Source organism: Scatophagus argus, chromosome 23 (assembly GCF_020382885.2).
Source record: "Scatophagus argus isolate fScaArg1 chromosome 23, fScaArg1.pri, whole genome shotgun sequence".
Classification (NCBI taxonomy): domain Eukaryota; kingdom Metazoa; phylum Chordata; class Actinopteri; family Scatophagidae; genus Scatophagus; species Scatophagus argus.
This window is the reverse complement of record NC_058515.1, coordinates 11,421,677-11,439,620: the sequence shown is the minus strand read 5'-3', so window position 1 is coordinate 11,439,620 and position 17,944 is coordinate 11,421,677. Positions and strand designations below refer to the sequence as shown.

Here is a 17,944-nt window from a genome sequence, read left to right as displayed (position 1 = left end):
CGTTTGAAGGTTGTCTCCCGCTGTCTCTCCTCCCGTTCTTACACCGCCGCTGGCTCCTCCCGTCTTCAGCGAGTTCTCCTCTCTTCTGCCATTACTTTTAGGAGAATCGCAACCGGTAAGTTGTACGGATCAAGTTGTTAGCGCTGCATCTAATTCAACATACTCAAACGAGCCAGTTCCTTGCTGTTTTATTAGAAGGATCGCCACTAAATATAGACTATGGCAAACCGGTAGTTTGCAAAGGAGTTCAGTTATTAGCTTAGAATTTTACGGTGTTTGCCTTTTATAACTAATAATAAGCCCAATGTTATCTTGCTGGCACTTAACGTTATATTTACACCATCACATACTACGTTACTCTCTTTCTGCTGTATTAAGATCATCATCTTCATGCAAATGTCAAGTCTCTGATGTGGTTCAGTTACACAATGTGAAAATTACTAAACTTGTTTCTTCCTGCTTTGTGCGTGTGTGCATTGTCATGGTTTAAATCTAAGACCTACTTTATGTTAAGTTGAGTCGTCTTAATTGCCTTAATTTTCAGAAAGCTTAAAGTCCCTTTTTCTCATCTTTAAGATTCAAGTGGGCTTTCAGGAGTCAGTGCTGTAACTCACAGTCGCCTATGAATTTTATGTCAAACAGCTGTTTTATCACAGGTGGGTCAAACAAAGAATCATGGTTAAAGCTAAGGCGTGGATCCTGACCAAGCACTTTGAAGGCTTCCCAAAGGACAGCAACTTTCAACTCAAGGTGGAGGAGCTTCCCGAGCCCAAAGATGGAGGTGAGATGATTCTACATCTTCATTCTCTCTTTTTGTTTTGTCTCAGAAGTTACACAGAGCACCTTAAACGGGTCAGTCAAACACAGAAGAGGAGCACATCTCTTCTTTATCATCAAAGAGTTTGTTTTGCTCTCTTTTTGTTTCAGAGGTGCTCATTGAAGCTGTGTTTCTCAGTGTGGACCCATACATGAGGTGAGTAGGAATTATTATTGTGTCCACTCTCTTCTATTTGACAAAATCGTGCATGGATCTGAAAATGCATATAAAATGTTGTGTTTGTCTCTTCAGGCCGTTCAGCAAGATTCGCATGAAAGAAGGCGATGTGATGATCGGAACTCAAGTGGCCAAGTAAAGAACACAAATACAACTGCTCACACACACACAAAGGTCTTTCATCTGTCATGATGTTTACTGAAACAGAACCAGTCCACCATCTGCTGTTAATTACTGAAGCATTTGATTCACAGAAAAGAAATGCCAAATTAATTGTTCTTGGCCGAGTGTTCAGACGCTTGATATGTTACAGAGTTGATAAACATGCAGAAGAAATTACTCAGTGGCCGAACTTTCCAAACCAAACCCACATGTTCATCTGCCACATGGTTTGCCATCATGCAGTTGTCTTGGACACCACAACACACTTGCACTTGAATACATTTGCTGTTTTGTGTGACACCATGAACTCAGCTGGGAAAAGGTGGGAATCACCTGACTGGCTGATACCTTTTATCTTTTTCTGTTGTGCGTTGTTTTGATTTCTGCAGAGTGATCCAAAGTAAGAACCCGGCATTTCCTGTGGGAAGCCATGTTGTTAGCCGTTGCGGCTGGAGAACCCACACGATCTCTGATGGGAAAGACCTCCTTCCCGTCATGTCCGAGTGGCCGAAAGACGTCTCGTTGTCCCTGGCTCTGGGAACCATCGGCATGCCAGGGTAAGACAGAGGTTAGGTGGTCTGTATGGGTAGAAACTGAAGCTCCAGAAGTAAAAAATATATCATTAATTTTGTTGTAGATGATTTACCATGACTTGTTTTTCCAGCATAACAACAGTTTGAGAAAGCTGTCAGAGCAGAATCGTCTGGACAAAAGTCAAATCTTCTATATTCACCAAGTAAACGTTAAAGATTCATGAAATAATTCCTTGAAGAGAGAAGTCATCGATAAACATTAATCACAGTGGAGCGAGATAGAGTTTATCACTTGTGTGAACTTAACAGACAGATAGAGAGAAAGTACCTGACCTTCCCTGTGTAAATGTGAGATAAGACAATTAATTTCACTTTATATGTTTAATGCCAATAAAAATGAGATAGTTGTTAGCTTAGCACAACAGCTGAGGTTTTGTCTTTGTTTGAGAACACAAACAGGCAAGGCTCCAGATGTTTGTCCTGCTGATGAGTTTCCTCGGAAGCACTGATAACTTCGCTATGGAAGCAATTCCAAATAGTTTTCAGGATTGGTGGTTGGACCTTACTCGTCCTCGTTCTCTCCAGGCTGACGGCTCTTTACGGGATAGAAGACGTCTTGGGACTGCAGAAGGGCGAGACCCTGCTGGTGAATGCGGCAGCAGGGGCAGTGGGATCCGTGGTGGGCCAGATTGCTAAGCTCAAGGGCTGTAAGGTGGTGGGTTCTGCAGGGTCTGATGCCAAGGTGGCTTACCTCAAAGAACTGGGCTTCGATGAGGCCTTCAACTACAAGACCGTTGGGTCCCTGGAGGAGGAGCTGAAGAAGGCTTCCCCAGAGGGATACGACTGCTTCTTTGAAAATGTAAGCCATGGGGGAGTAGTTCCCGGTCCGTACAGTGTGGGCTAAATGTTGAGAATGTCATTATTGTGATTCTTTGTAGTGGTTTAACTCACACGTCCTCTTGATATCAGGTGGGAGGTCCTTTTTTCACTGTTGCCTTGCAACAGATGAAGAACTTTGGGAGAATAGCCGTGTGTGGAGGCATTGCTACGTACAATGATGAAACTCCACAGAAAGGTGTGTAGCTGTATTCATCTTCTATATCAACAGTCCTGTTATGTGTTTTTTTTTCGGTTTAACTTGACAATTGCTTGTGAAAACAATCCTGAAAAAAAGCCATTTGCTTTGCAAAATCACTTTTAGGATGAGTTCAAGTCATTTCCACCAGAGGGCGACTTTGTGTTACTGAAATTCTTTAGAGGTTGAATAACCAGACCTTTATGTGAAGTACCACTTCGTTGTTTTCTTAAACAATCTCCCTCTCTGTGTGCCTCTCAGGTCCATACCCGCACCTGACCGTGATCTTCAAGCAGCTCAAGATTGAGGGCTTCATGCAGAGCAGGTGGGAGCACAAGCACCCTGAGTCCCTCAAGAGGCTGATGGGGTGGTTGAAAGAGGTTAGTGACTGAAGTATCCTCTGTTGAAAATGTAGTAGAGTTGCCTCTGTTTTCTGTTTCAGACTAATTTCTGTGATTTGTTTATTTTTTGCATCTGCAGGGCAAACTGCAGTGTCGGGAGCACTTCACAAAAGGTTTTGAAAAAATGCCAGCTGCCTTTATGGGGATGCTGCAGGGAGAGAACATCGGCAAGGCTATCGTTGCAGTCTGATGTGGAAACGCAGGATCACTGGAGAAGAATCAGCATTAATAACACATCATGTCACATTATTACAGAATTCATACATGAAGAACTTAGTGAGAGATTCAACTAACCAGCTTTGTAATCACAATGACAACAACTTCTGACTGTCAGTCAACACTTGATTCTTTAAACTCCTGATCATTTTGTGAAACTGAACTGTTGTGCTCGGTTTTCAATCATAGCAAGGCACGTTTTGTCAGAAATGCATTGAAAACTAAAGACAGAATAAAAAAATGAAGAATTTTCGTATCACTTTGTACACGGATGAGCTGGGTGGATCTGCTGCTAATACATTCATGAATTATTCAGTGTTAAAAATTAAAGATCCTTCTGCTGCCTTCAAGCAGACATTTAAAACTTCCCAATGTGTGTCTGACACTTTTTTTTGCAGAAAGAAGTGTAATTACTGAATTAAAATCCTTAAAACAGCTTCTGCTGAAAGTCCGTTCTCGATGTATGTGCACTGGGGGCTGCAGGCTTCCACATCATACTTGTGTCTGCTGAATAATGGACCACACTTGGCCCCCAAACTGTTTGTCTATCATAAATTACTATCATAAATGATCTTCGTAGGCCCATATCTTAAAATCATTTTCTCAGAGCGCACATTCAGCAGATGAATCTTAAAACAACCTCTGCACAGACATCATTGTAAACGGTGAAGTTCGAACCTTCAACTGTAAGAATGGTGGAATTTTTCACTCAAGTGTGTCTTGCGTCATGTCCTCTGTATTTAGTGAAAGCTTTTGTATGGGCATTGAACTTGTCGGGTTGCATATTACAGACTGTCAGTATCTATGAAGTATAAATCTGGTATTCATTTCTGCATATCCAGAACATGAACAAGGATGGTGGATGGTGTCAGCCCAGTAGGATCACATGAGGTTTACCCACTTTGGTGTTGAAAAGTGGGGCGTTTGCACACCTACAAGACTGTGAGTGAGTCTCTGCACTTGCAATTAATGACACTCTGGGCCACATGTTCACGCTAAAGTGAAAAAAATCATATTAGGATTTTGGTCATCATAATAAACCATACAGGTAGGCCAGTGCAAATGTTCTTGCTTCTGTGTGGGCAAATAAATATAAAACTTAAGGACATATTTTAATGCACTATAAGTTTGACAGACTTACACAACCAAAATGTGAAGAACAAACAGCAGAAAAATTCAATAACCTCTGACAGTAAGCCATGTTAGAGACGTTGTATAGCGGAGTCACCACACTGTAACTGAGCTGCAATGACTCAGGCATTTGAGATAAAACAAGAATTTGTCAAGTCATTGTGACTTATTTAACCTCTTTTCCGGCCCTTGAAAAACATCGTTTAGTTGATAACGAGATATAACAATAAGGAATGCTCAAATATAATCATGGAATTGGTTGTGAGGGCTCGACAGTAAAACACCTTTATCATCTAACCAATCAGATTTAATGCTTCTCTCCTCCCATACGTTTACCAACCCACCGGTGACTGCTCCTATTTTAGGTGAGCTCACGTCCCTCGTACCATATTTTTGAGGAGAATCACAACCGGTAAGTTGTACGGATCAAGTTGTTAGCGCTGTATCTAATTCAACATACTCAAACTAGCTGGATTCTTGCTATTTTAGCGCCAGCAAATAGAGACTATGGCAAACCGGTAGTCTACAAGAGAGTTCAGTTATTAACTTATCATTTTATGGTGTTTGCTTTTTGGAACTAATAACAAGCCCAATGTTATCTTGCTGGCACTTAACGTTATATTTACACCATCACATACTACGTTACTTTCTTCCTGCTGTATTAAGATCATCATCTTCATGCAAATGTAAAGTCTCTGATGTGGTTCAGTTACACAATGTGAAAATGATAGAAAAGTCACCTTTTCTCACCATCTCTGGTCAGTTATTAATCTAACATCAAACAACTGCTTTATCGTTCACAGGTGGGTCAAACAAAGAATCATGGTTAAAGCTAAGGCGTGGATCCTGACCAAGCAGTTTGACGGCTTCCCGAAGGACAGCGACTTTCAACTCAAGGTGGAGGAGCTTCCCAAGCCCAAAGATGGAGGTGAGATGATTCTACATCTTCATTCTCTCTTTTTGTTTTGTCTCAGAAGTTACACAGAGCACCTTAAACGGGTCAGTCAAACACAGAAGAGGAGCACATCTCTTCTTTAAGTGGACATCAAAGAGTTTGTTTTGCTCTCTTTTTGTTTCAGAGGTGCTCATTGAAGCTGTGTTTCTCAGTGTGGACCCATACATGAGGTGAGGAGGAATTATTATTGTGTCCACTCTCTTCTATTTGACAAAATCATGCATGGATCTGAAAATGCATAAAAAATGTTGTTTGTCTCTCCAGACTGTTCAGCAAGATTCGCATGAAAGAAGGCGATGTGTTGATCGGAACTCAAGTGGCCAAGTAAAGAACACAAATACAACTGCTCACACACACACACACACACACACACACACACACACAAAGGTCTTTCATCTGTCATGATGTTTACTGAAACAGAACCAGTCCACCATCTGCTGTTAATTCCTGAAGCATTTGATTCACAGAAAAGACAAAAGCAAATGAATCGTTCTTGACTGAGTGTTCAGACTCTCGATATGTTACACAGTTGATCAACATGCAGAAGAAATTATTCGATGGCCGAACTTTCCACAACACGCTTGAATACATTTGCTGTTTTGTGTGACACCATGAACTCAGTTGGGAAAAGGTGGGAATCACTTGACTGACAGATACCTTTTATCTTCTTCTGTTGTGCGTTGTTTTGATTTCTGCAGAGTGATCCAAAGTAAGAACCCAGCATTTCCTGTGGGAAGCCATGTTGTTGGTGATTGCGGCTGGAGAACCCACACGATCTCTGATGGGAAAGACCTCCTTCCCGTCATGTCCGAGTGGCCGAAAGACGTCTCGTTGTCCCTGGCTTTGGGAACCATCGGCATGCCAGGGTAAGACAGAAGTGAGGTGACCTGTATGGGTAGAAACTGAAGCTCCAGAAGTTAAAAATATATCATTAATTTTGTCATATGGAAGCAATTCCAAATAGTTTTCAGGATTGGTGGTTGGACCTTACTCATCCTCGTTCTCTCCAGGATGACGGCTCTTTACGGGATAGAAGACGTCTTGGGACTGAAGAAGGGCGAGACCCTGCTGGTGAATGCGGCAGCAGGGGCAGTGGGCTCCGTGGTGGGCCAGATTGCTAAGATCAAGGGCTGTAAGGTGGTGGGTTCTGCAGGGTCTGATGCCAAGGTGGCTTACCTCAAAGAACTGGGCTTTGACAAGGTTTTCAACTACAAGACCGTTGGGTCCCTGGAGGAGGCACTGAAGAAGGCTTCCCCAGAGGGATACGACTGCTTCTTTGACAATGTAAGCCATGGCGGAGTAGTTCCCGGTCCGTACAGTGTGGGCTAAATGTCGAGAATGTCATTATTGTGATTCTTTGTAGTGGTTTAACTCACACGTCCTCTTGATATCAGGTGGGAGGTCCTTTTTTCACTGTTGCCTTGCAACAGATGAAGAACTTTGGGAGAATAGCCGTGTGTGGAGGCATTGACACGTACAATGATGAAACTCCCAAGAAAGGTGTGTAGCTGTATTCATCTTCTATATCAACAGTCCTGTTATGTGGTTTTTTTCGGTTTAACTTGACAATTGCTTGTGAAAACAATCCAGAAAAAAAGCCATTTGCTTTGCAAAGTCACTTTTAGGATGAGTTCAAGTCATTTCCACCAGAGGGCGACATTGTGTTACTCACATTCTGGAGAGGCTGAATAACCAGACCTTTATGTGAAGTACCACTTCGTTGTTTTCTTTAACAATCTCCCTCTTTGTGTGTCTCTCAGGTCCATACCCCCACACCATCCTCATCCTCAAGCAGCTCAAGATTGAGGGCTTCATGCACATGAGGTGGGAGCACAAGGACCCTGAGTCCCTCAAGAGGCTGATGGGGTGGTTGAAAGAGGTTAGTGACTGAAGTATCCTCTGTTGAAAATGTAGTAGTGTTGCCTCTGTTTTCTGCTTCAGACTCATTTCTGTGATTTGTTTATTTTTTGCATCTGCAGGGCAAACTGCAGTGTCGGGAGCACTTCACAAAAGGTTTTGAAAAAATGCCAGCTGCCTTTATGGGGATGCTGCAGGGAGAGAACATCGGCAAGGCTATCATTGCAGTTTGATGTGGAAACGCAGGATCACTGGAGAAGAATCAGCATTAATAACACATCATGTCACATTATTACAGAATTCATACATGAAGAACTTAGTGAGAGATACAACTAATCAGCTTGTAATCACAATGACAACAACTTCTGACTGTCAGTTAACACTTGATTCTTTAAACTCCTGATCATTTTGTGAAACTGTTCTGCTTGTTCTGTTCAAATTTTATCTGAAATGCATTGAAAGATAAAGACAGAATAAAGCAAATTTACAATTTTATTTTTTGTCTCAGTGCTCTGGCTTCTTCCCTTAATCCCGAAAACATGTACATTCAGTTAATTAGCTACTCTTCATTGCCCCTGTGTGTGAGTGTGTGGTTGTCTGTCTTTGTGTGTCGGCCCTGTGATTGACTAGCGACCAGTCCAGGGTGAACCCTGCCTCTCGTCTGTAGTCAGGCTCCAGCCCCCCTACGACCCTGATGTATAAAGCGTATATAGAAAATGTGTGGATGGATCAGGTTGTGGTGCTGATGAGGACCTGATTTCCATGGTTACATAGGATGGTGTCAGCCCAGTAGGATCACATGAGGTTTACCCACTTTGGTGTTGAAAAGTGGGGCGTTTGCACACCTACAAGAGTGTGAGTGAGTCTCTGCACTTGCAATTAATGACACTCTGGGCAACATGTTCTTACATAGAACAGAATTCATACATGAAGAACTTAGTGAGAGATTCAACTAACCAGCTTTGTAATCACAATGACAACAACTTCTGACTGTCAGTCAACACTTGATTCTTTAAACTCCTGATCATTTTGTGAAACTGAACTGTTGTGCTCGATTTTCAATCATAGCAAGGCACGTTTTGTCAGAAATGCATTGAAAACTAAAGACAGAATAAAAAAATGAAGAATTTTCGTATCACTTTGTACACGGATGAGCTGGGTGGATCTGCTGCTAATACATTCATGAATTATTCAGTGTTAAAAATTAAAGATCCTTCTGCTGCCTTCAAGCAGACATTTAAAACTTCCCAATGTGTGTCTGACACTTTTTTTTGCAGAAAGAAGTGTAATTACTGAATTAAAATCCTTAAAACAGCTTTTTCTGCTGAAAGTCCGTTCTCGATGTATGTGCACTGGGGGCTGCAGGCTTCCACATCATACTTGTGTCTGCTGAATAATGGACCAGACTTGGCCCCCAAACTGTTTCCATCCATCCATTTTCTATACCGCTTATCCGTCAGCCCCAAACTGTTTGTCTATCATAAATTACTATCATAAATGATCTTCGTAGGCCCATATCTTAAAATCATTTTCTCAGAGTGCACATTCAGCAGATGAATCTTAAAACAACCTCTGCACAGACATCATTGTAAACAGTGAAGTTCGAACCTTCAACTGTAAGAATGGTGGAATTTTTCACTCAAGTGTGTCTTGCGTCATGTCCTCTGTATTTAGTGAAAGCTTTTGTATGGGCATTAAACTTGTCGGGTTGCATATTACAGACTGTCTACAGACTGTATTTATTTCTGCATATCCATAAGAACATGAACAAGGATGGTGGATGGTGTCAGCCCAGTAGGATCACATGAGGTTTACCCACTTTGGTGTTGAAAAGTGGGGCGTTTGCACACCTACAAGACTGTGAGTGAGTCTTTGCACTTGCAATTAATGACACTCTGGGCCACATGTTCACGCTAAAGTGAAAAAAATCATATTAGGATTTTGGTCATCATAATAAACCATACAGGTAGGCCAGTGCAAATGTTCTTGCTTCTGTTTGGGGAAATAAATATAAAACTTAAGGACATATTTTAATGCACTATAAGTTTGACAGACTTACACAACCAAAATGTGAAGAACAAAAAGCAGAAAAATTCAATAACCTCTGACAGTAAGCCATGTTAGAGACATTGTATAGCGGATTTATGGCACTGTAACTGAGCTGCGATGACTCAGTCATTTAGGATAAAACAAGAATTTGTCAAGTCATTGTGATTTGTTTAAGCTCTTTTCCAGCCCTTGAAAAACATCGTTTAGTTGATAAGGAGATATAACAATAAGGAATGCTCAAATATAATCATGGAATTGGTTGTGAGGGCTCGACAGTGAAACACCTTTATCATCTAACCAATCAGATTTAATGCTTCTCTCCTCCCATTCGTTTACCAACCCACCGGTGACTGCTCCTATTTTAGGTGAGCTCACGTCCCTCGTACCGTATTTTTGAAGAGAATCACAAGCGGTAAGTTGTACGGATCAAGTTGTTAGCGCTGTATCTAATTCAACATACTCAAACTAGCTGGATTCTTGCTTACGTACTTAAGGTTATATTTACACCATCACATACTACGTTACTTTCTTCCTGCTGTATTAAGATCATCATCTTCGTGCAAATGTCAAGTCTCTGATGTGGTTCAGTTACACAATGTGAAAATGATAGAAATGTCCCCTTTTCTCATCATCTCTGGTCAGTTATTAATCTAACATCAAACAACTGCTTTATCGTTCACAGGTGAGTCAAACAAAGAATCATGGTTAAAGCTAAGGCGTGGATCCTGACCAAGCAGTTTGACGGCTTCCCGAAGGACAGCGACTTTCAACTCAAGGTGGAGGAGCTTCCCAATCCCAAAGATGGAGGTGAGATGATTCTACATCTTCATTCTCTCTTTTTGTTTTGTCTCAGAAGTTACACAGAGCACCTTAAACGGGTCAGTCAAACACAGAAGAGGAGCACATCTCTTCTTTAAGCGGACATCAAAGAGTTTGTTTTGCTCTCTTTTTGTTTCAGAGGTGCTCATTGAAGCTGTGTTTCTCAGTGTGGACCCATACATGAGGTGAGTAGGAATTATTATTGTGTCCACTCTCTTCTATTTGACAAAATCGTGCATGGATCTGAAAATGCATATAAAATGTTGTGTTTGTCTCTCCAGACTGTTCAGCAAGATTCACATGAAAGAAGGCGATGTGTTGATCGGAACTCAAGTGGCCAAGTAAAGAACACAAATACAACTGCTCACACACACACACACACACAAAGGTCTTTCATCTGTCATGATGTTTACTGAAACAGAACCAGTCAACCATCTGCTGTTAATTACTGAAGCATTTGATTCACAGAAAAGACAAAAGCAAATGAATCGTTCTTGACTGAGTGTTCAGACTCTCGATATGTTAGAAATTATTCGATGGCCGAACTTTCCACAACACGCTTGAATACATTTGCTGTTTTGTGTGACACCATGAACTCAGCTGGGAAAAGGTGGGAATCACCTGACTGGCTGATACCTTTTATCTTCTTCTGTTGTGCGTTGTTTTGATTTCTGCAGAGTGATCCAAAGTAAGAACCCAGCATTTCCTGTGGGAAGCCATGTTGTTGGTGATTGCGGCTGGAGAACCCACACGATCTCTGATGGGAAAGACCTCCTTCCCCTCATGTCCGAGTGGCCGAAAGACGTCTCGTTGTCCCTGGCTCTGGGAACCATCGGCATGCCAGGGTAAGACAGAGGTTAGGTGGCCTGTATGGGTAGAAACTGAAGCTCCAGAAGTTAAAAATATATCATTAATTTTGTCATATGGAAGCAATTCCAAATAGTTTTCAGGATTGGTGGTTGGACCTTACTCGTCCTCGTTCTCTCCAGGATGACGGCTCTTTACGGGATAGAAGAAGTCTTGGGACTGAAGAAGGGCGAGACCCTGCTGGTGAATGCTGCAGCAGGGGCAGTGGGCTCCGTGGTGGGCCAGATTGCCAAGATCAAGGGCTGTAAGGTGGTGGGTTCTGCAGGGTCTGATGCCAAGGTGGCTTACCTCAAAGAACTGGGCTTTGACAAGGTTTTCAACTACAAGACCGTTGGGTCTCTGGAGGAGGCGCTGAAGAAGGCTTCCCCAGAGGGATACGACTGCTTCTTTGACAATGTAAGCCATGGGGGAGTAGTTCCCGGTCCGTACAGTGTGGGCTAAATGTTGAGAATGTCATTATTGTGATTCTTTGTAGTGGTTTAACTCACACGTCCTCTTGATATCAGGTGGGAGGTCCTTTTTTCACTGTTGCCTTGCAACAGATGAAGAACTTTGGGAGAATAGCCGTGTGTGGAGGCATTGACACGTACAATGATGAAACTCCCAAGAAAGGTGTGTAGCTGTATTCATCTTCTATATTAACAGTCCTGTTATGTGTTTTTTTTTTCGGTTTAACTTGACAATTGCTTGTGAAAACAATCCTGAAAAAAAGCCATTTGCTTTGCAAAGTCACTTTTAGGATGAGTTCAAGTCATTTCCACCAGAGGGCGACATTGTGTTACTCAAATTCTGGAGAATCTGAATAACCAGACCTTTATGTGAAGTACCACTTCGTTGTTTTCTTTAACAATCTCCCTCTCTGTGTGTCTCTCAGGTCCATACCCCCACACCATCCTCATCCTCAAGCAGCTCAAGATTGAGGGCTTCATGTTCATGAGGTGGAAGCACAAGGACCCTGAGTCCCTCAAGAGGCTGATGGGGTGGTTGAAAGAGGTTAGTGATTGAAGTATCCTCTGTTGAAAATGTAGTAGTGTTGCCTCTGTTTTCTGCTTCAGACTCATTTCTGTGATTTGTTTATTTTTTGCATCTGCAGGGCAAACTGCAGTGTCGGGAGCACTTCACAAAAGGTTTTGAAAAAATGCCAGCTGCCTTTATGGGGATGCTGCAGGGAGAGAACATCGGCAAGGCTATCATTGCAGTTTGATGTGGAAAAGCAGGATCACTGGAGAAGAATCAGCATTAATAACACATCATGTCACATTATTACAGAATTCATACATGAAGAACTTAGTGAGAGATACAACTAATCAGCTTATAATCACAATGACAACAACTTCTGACTGTCAGTTAACACTTGATTCTTTAAACTCCTGATCATTTTGTGAAACTGTTCTGCTTGTTCTGTTCAAATTTTATCTGAAATGCATTGAAAGATAAAGACAGAATAAAGCAAATGAACAGTTTTTTTTGTCTCGGTACTCCGGCTTCTTCCCTCAATCCCGAAAACATGTACATTCAGTTAATTAGCTACTCTTCATTGCCCCTGTGTGTGAGTGTGTGGTTGTCTGTCTTTGTGTGTCACTTTGGTGTTGAAAAGTGGGGTGTTTGCACACCTACAAGAGTGTGAGTGAGTCTCTGCACTTGCAGTTAATGACACTCTGGGCCACATGTTCACGCTAAAGTGAAAAAAATCATTTTAGGATTTTGGTCATCATAATAAACCATACAGGTAGGCCAGTGCAAATGTTCTTGCTTCTGTGTGGGCAAATAAATATAAAACTTGAGGACATATTTTAATGCACTGTAAGTTTGAAAGACTTACACAACCAAAATGTGAAGAACAAACAGCAGAAAAATTCAATAACCTCTGACAGTAAGCCATGTTAGGGACGTTGTATAGCGGATTTATGACACTGTAACTGAGCTGCGATGACTCAGTCATTTAGGATAAAACAAGACTTTGTCAAGTCATTGTGACTTGTTTAAGCTCGTTCACAGGTGGGTCAAACAAAGAATCATGGTTAAAGCTAAGGCGTGGATCCTGACCAAGCAGTTTGACGGCTTCACAAAGGACAGCGACTTTCAACTCAAGGTGGAGGAGCTTCCCAATCCCAAAGATGGAGGTGAGATGATTCTACATCTTCATTCTCTCTTTTTGTTTTGTCTCAGAAGTTACACAGAGCACCTTAAACGGGTCAGTCAAACACAGAAGAGGAGCACATCTCTTCTTTAAGCGGACATCAAAGAGTTTGTTTTGCTCTCTTTTTGTTTCAGAGGTGCTCATTGAAGCTGTGTTTCTCAGTGTGGACCCATACATGAGGTGAGTAGGAATTATTATTGTGTCCACTCTCTTCTATTTGACAAAATCATGCATGGATCTGAAAATGCATATAAAATGTTGTGTTTGTCTCTCCAGACTGTTCAGCAAGATTCACATGAAAGAAGGCGATGTGTTGATCGGAACTCAAATGGCCAAGTAAAGAACACAAATACAACTGCTCACACACACACACACACACACAATTAATGACACTCTGGGCCACATGTTCACGCTAAAGTGAAAAAAAAATCATTTTAGGATTTTGGTCATCATAATAAACCATACAGGTAGGCGGGTGCAAATGTTCTTGCTTCTGTGTGGGCAAATAAATATAAAACTTAAGGACATATTTTAATGCACTATAAGTTTGACAGACTTACACAACCAAAATGTGAAGAACAAAAAGCAGAAAAATTCAATAACCTCTGACAGTAAGCCATGTTAGAGACGTTGTATAGCGGAGTCACCACACTGTAACTGAGCTGCAATGACTCAGGCATTTGGGACAAAACAAGAATTTGTCAAGTCATTGTGACTTATTTAACCTCTTTTCCGGCCTTTGAATAACCTCGTTTAGTTGATAACGAGTTATAACAATCAGGAATGCTCAAATATAATCATGGAATTGGTTGTGAGGGCTCGACAGTGAAACGCCTTTATCATCCAACCAATCAGATTCAATGCTTGACATTTGTCTCCCGCCTTCTCTCCTCCCATTCGTTTACCAACCCACCGGTGACTGCTCCTATTTTAGGTGAGCTCACGTCCCTCGTACCGTATTTTTGAGGAGAATCACAACCGGTAAGTTGTACGGATCAAGTTGTTAGCGTTGCATCTAATTCAACATACTCAAACTAGCTGGATTCTTGCTATTTTAGCGCCAGTAAATAGAGACTATGGCAAACCGGTAGTCTACAAGAGAGTTCAGTTATTAACTTATCATTTTATGGTGTTTGCTTTTTGGAACTAATAACAAGCCCAATGTTATCTTGCTGGCACTTAACGTTATATTTACACCATCACATACTACGTTACTTTCTTCCTGCTGTATTAAGATCATCATCTTCATGCAAATGTCAAGTCTCTGATGTGGTTCAGTTACACAATGTGAAAATGATAGAAATGTCCCCTTTTCTCACCATCTCTGGTCAGTTATTAATCTAACATCAAACAACTGCTTTATCGTTCACAGGTGGGTCAAACAAAGAATCATGGTTAAAGCTAAGGCGTGGATCCTGATCAAGCACTTTGAAGGCTTCCCAAAGGACAGCGACTTTCAACTCAAGGTGGAGGAGCTTCCCAATCCCAAAGATGGAGGTGAGATGATTCTACATCTTCATTCTCTCTTTTTGTTTTGTCTCAGAAGTTACACAGAGCACCTTAAACGGGTCAGTCAAACACAGAAGAGGAGCACATCTCTTCTTTATCATCAAAGAGTTTGTTTTGCTCTCTTTTTGTTTCAGAGGTGCTCATTGAAGCTGTGTTTCTCAGTGTGGACCCATACATGAGGTGAGTAGGAATTATTATGCATAATTATTATGCAAAAAAAAAAAAAAATGCATAAAAAATGTTGTTTGTCTCTTCAGGCCGTTCAGCAAGATTCACATGAAAGAAGGCGATGTGATGATTGGAACTCAAGTGGCCAAGTAAAGAACACAAATACAACTGCTCACACACACACAAAGGTCTTTCATCTGTCATGATGTTTACTGAAACAGAACCAGTCCACCATCTGCTGTTAATTACTGAAGCATTTGATTCACAGAAAAGAAAAAAGCAAATGAATCGTTCTTGACTGAGTGTTCAGACTCTTGATGTGCTGCAGGGTTGATCAACATGCAGAAGAAATTGCTCAGTGGCCGAACTTTCCACAACACGCTTGAATACATTTGCTGTTTTGTGTGACACCATGAACTCAGTTGGGAAAAGGTGGGAATCACCTGACTGGCTGATACCTTTTATCTTCTTCTGTTGTGCGTTGTTTTGATTTCTGCAGAGTGATCCAAAGTAAGAACCCGGCATTTCCTGTGGGAAGCCATGTTGTTGGTGATTGCGGCTGGAGAACCCACACGATCTCTGATGGGAAAGACCTCCTTCCCCTCATGTCCGAGTGGCCGAAAGACGTCTCGTTGTCCCTGGCTCTGGGAACCATCGGCATGCCAGGGTAAGACAGAGGTTAGGTGGCCTGTATGGGTAGAAACGGAAGGAAAAAAAATCATTAATTTTGTCATAGACGATTTACTATGACTTTTACCAACATAACAACAGTTTGAGAAAGCTGTCAGAGCAGAATCGTCTGGACAAAAGTCAAATCTTCTATTTTCACCAAGTAAACGTTAAAGATTCATGAAATAATTCCTTGAAGAGAGAAGTTAAGTCATAAACATTTATCGCAGTGGGGTGAGATAGAGTTTATCACTTGTGTGAACTGAACAGACAGATAGAGAGAAAGTACCTGACCTTCCCTGTGTAAATGTGAGATAAGACAATTAATTTCACTTTATATGTTTAATGCCAATAAAAATGAGATAGCTGTTAGCTTAGCACAACAGCTGAGGTTTTGTCTTTGTTTGAGAACACAAACAGGCAAGGCTCCAGATGTTTGTCCTGCTGATGAGTTTCCTCGGAAGCACTGATAACTTCGCTATGGAAGCAATTCCAAATAGTTTTCAGGATTGGTGGTTGGACCTTACTCGTCCTCGTTCTCTCCAGGATGACGGCTCTTTACGGGATAGAAGACGTCTTGGGACTGCAGAAGGGCGAGACCCTGCTGGTGAATGCGGCAGCAGGGGCAGTGGGCTCCGTGGTGGGCCAGATTGCCAAGATCAAGGGCTGTAAGGTGGTGGGTTCTGCAGGGTCTGATGCCAAGGTGGCTTACCTCAAAGAACTGGGCTTTGACAAGGTCTTCAACTACAAGACCGTTGGTTCCCTGGAGGAGGAGCTGAAGAAGGCTTCCCCAGAGGGATACGACTGCTTCTTTGAAAATGTAAGCCATGGGGGAGTAGTTCCCGGTCCGTACAGTGTGGGCTAAATGTTGAGAATGTCATTATTGTGATTCTTTGTAGTGGTTTAACTCACACTTCCTCTTGATATCAGGTGGGAGGTCCTTTTTTCACTGTTGCCTTGCAACAGATGAAGAACTTTGGGAGAATAGCCGTGTGTGGAGGCATTGCTACGTACAATGATGAAACTCCACAGAAAGGTGTGTAGCTGTATTCGTCTTCTATATTAACAGTCCTGTTATGTGGTTTTTTTTTGGTTTAACTTGACAATTGCTTGTGAAAACAATACAGAAAAAAAGCCCTTAGCTTTGCAAAATCACTTTTAGGATGAGTTCAAGTCATTTCCACCAGAGGGCGATATGGGGTTACTGAAATTCTGGAGAGGTTGAATAACCAGACCTTTATGTGAAGTACCACTTAGTTGTTTTCTTAAACAATCTCCCTCTCTGTGTGTCTCTCAGGTCCATACCCCCACACCGACATCATTCTTAAGCAGCTCAAGATTGAGGGCTTCATGCACAGGAGGTGGGAGCACAAGCACCTTCCGTCCTCCAAGAGGCTGATGGGGTGGTTGAAAGAGGTTAGTGACTGAAGTATCCTCTGTTGAAAATGTAGTAGTGTTGCCTCTGTTTTCTGCTTCAGACTCATTTCTGTGATTTGTTTATTTTTTGCATCTGCAGGGCAAACTGCAGTGTCGGGAGCACTTCACAAAAGGTTTTGAAAAAATGCCAGCTGCCTTTATGGGGATGCTGCAGGGAGAGAACATCGGCAAGGCTATCATTGCAGTCTGATGTGCAAACGCAGGATCACTGGAGAAGAATCAGCATTAATAACACATCATGTCATGTTATTACGGAATTCATACTTGAAGGACTTAGTGACAGATACAACTAACTGTCAGTTAACACTTGATTCTTTTAACTCCTGATCATTTTGTGAAACTGTTCTACTTGTTTTGTTCAAATTTTATATGAAATGCATTGAAAGATAAAGAAAGAATAAAGCAAATTTACAATTTTATTTTTTGTCCCAGTATTTCGGCTTCTTCCCTCAATCCCAATCAGCATGCGCATTCAGTTAATTAGCTACTCTACATTGTGTGTCGGCCCTGTGATTGACTAGCGACCAGTCCAGGGTGAACCCTGCCTCTCGTCTGTAGTCAGCTGGGAGAGGCTCCAGCCCCCCTACGACCCTGATGGATAAAGTGTATATAGAAAATGTATGGATGGATGGAACAGTGGGTCTGCTGCTAATACATTCATAAATTATTTGCTGTTAAAAATGAAAGATGCATCCACTGTATTAAGGCAGGCATTGAGAGCTTTTGTATGGGCATTAAAGTTGTTGGGTTGCATATTGCAGACTGTCAGTATCTATGCAGTATAAATCTGGTATTCATTTCTGCATATCCAGAACATGAACAACAAAACTACTGAAGTTGTGTGCGCCTTTCAGTCCTAAAATAAGTGTGGGTCTTGATAACAGAGCAGGCACTGATAGCCTCCTGCTGCCAAGTGCAGCTTGCTGTTTGATCAGGAAATCAGCTGTATTTTTAAACACTAA

The 17,944-nt window shown here is 41.8% G+C and overlaps 4 protein-coding genes across 7 annotated transcripts; all 4 read left to right on the top strand.

The window, feature by feature from the left end:
* Window positions 1-13: 13 nt before the first annotated feature.
* LOC124054489 (prostaglandin reductase 1-like) lies at window positions 14-3,749 on the top strand. 2 transcript variants are annotated; one of them, XM_046380558.1, is made up of 9 exons: window positions 14-115; window positions 657-781; window positions 928-973; window positions 1,070-1,129; window positions 1,546-1,713; window positions 2,275-2,548; window positions 2,659-2,764; window positions 3,026-3,144; window positions 3,245-3,749. In XM_046380558.1, the coding sequence occupies exons 2-9, from the start codon at window positions 676-678 to the stop codon at window positions 3,353-3,355; spliced, it is 990 nt and encodes a 329-aa protein (XP_046236514.1). In that variant the 5' UTR covers window positions 14-115; window positions 657-675; the 3' UTR covers window positions 3,356-3,749. The 2 variants fall into 2 exon arrangements, with proteins under 2 accessions (XP_046236514.1, XP_046236513.1); XM_046380557.1 differs by lacking the exon at window positions 14-115 and having other exon boundaries at window positions 647-781.
* On the top strand, window positions 20-17,396 carry LOC124054490 (prostaglandin reductase 1-like). 3 transcript variants are annotated; one of them, XM_046380559.1, is made up of 10 exons: window positions 44-115; window positions 643-656; window positions 14,572-14,696; window positions 14,843-14,888; window positions 14,966-15,025; window positions 15,376-15,543; window positions 16,092-16,365; window positions 16,476-16,581; window positions 16,843-16,961; window positions 17,062-17,396. In XM_046380559.1, exons 3-10 carry the CDS (start codon window positions 14,591-14,593, stop codon window positions 17,170-17,172), a joined length of 990 nt encoding a protein of 329 aa, XP_046236515.1. In that variant the 5' UTR covers window positions 44-115; window positions 643-656; window positions 14,572-14,590; the 3' UTR covers window positions 17,173-17,396. The 3 variants fall into 3 exon arrangements, with proteins under 3 accessions (XP_046236517.1, XP_046236515.1, XP_046236516.1); XM_046380561.1 differs by lacking the exon at window positions 643-656 and having other exon boundaries at window positions 20-115; XM_046380560.1 differs by lacking the exons at window positions 44-115; window positions 643-656 and adding an exon at window positions 14,092-14,180.
* On the top strand, window positions 4,909-8,639 carry LOC124054491 (prostaglandin reductase 1-like). The gene is made up of 10 exons (XM_046380563.1): window positions 4,909-4,924; window positions 5,316-5,440; window positions 5,592-5,637; window positions 5,732-5,791; window positions 6,166-6,333; window positions 6,478-6,751; window positions 6,862-6,967; window positions 7,228-7,346; window positions 7,447-7,631; window positions 8,252-8,639. The coding sequence occupies exons 2-9, from the start codon at window positions 5,335-5,337 to the stop codon at window positions 7,555-7,557; spliced, it is 990 nt and encodes a 329-aa protein (XP_046236519.1). The 5' UTR covers window positions 4,909-4,924; window positions 5,316-5,334; the 3' UTR covers window positions 7,558-7,631; window positions 8,252-8,639.
* LOC124054492 (prostaglandin reductase 1-like) lies at window positions 9,751-12,369 on the top strand. Its single transcript, XM_046380564.1, has 9 exons — window positions 9,751-9,785; window positions 10,056-10,180; window positions 10,332-10,377; window positions 10,474-10,533; window positions 10,870-11,037; window positions 11,182-11,455; window positions 11,566-11,671; window positions 11,934-12,052; window positions 12,153-12,369. The coding sequence occupies exons 2-9, from the start codon at window positions 10,075-10,077 to the stop codon at window positions 12,261-12,263; spliced, it is 990 nt and encodes a 329-aa protein (XP_046236520.1). The 5' UTR covers window positions 9,751-9,785; window positions 10,056-10,074; the 3' UTR covers window positions 12,264-12,369.
* Window positions 17,397-17,944: the final 548 nt, after the last annotated feature.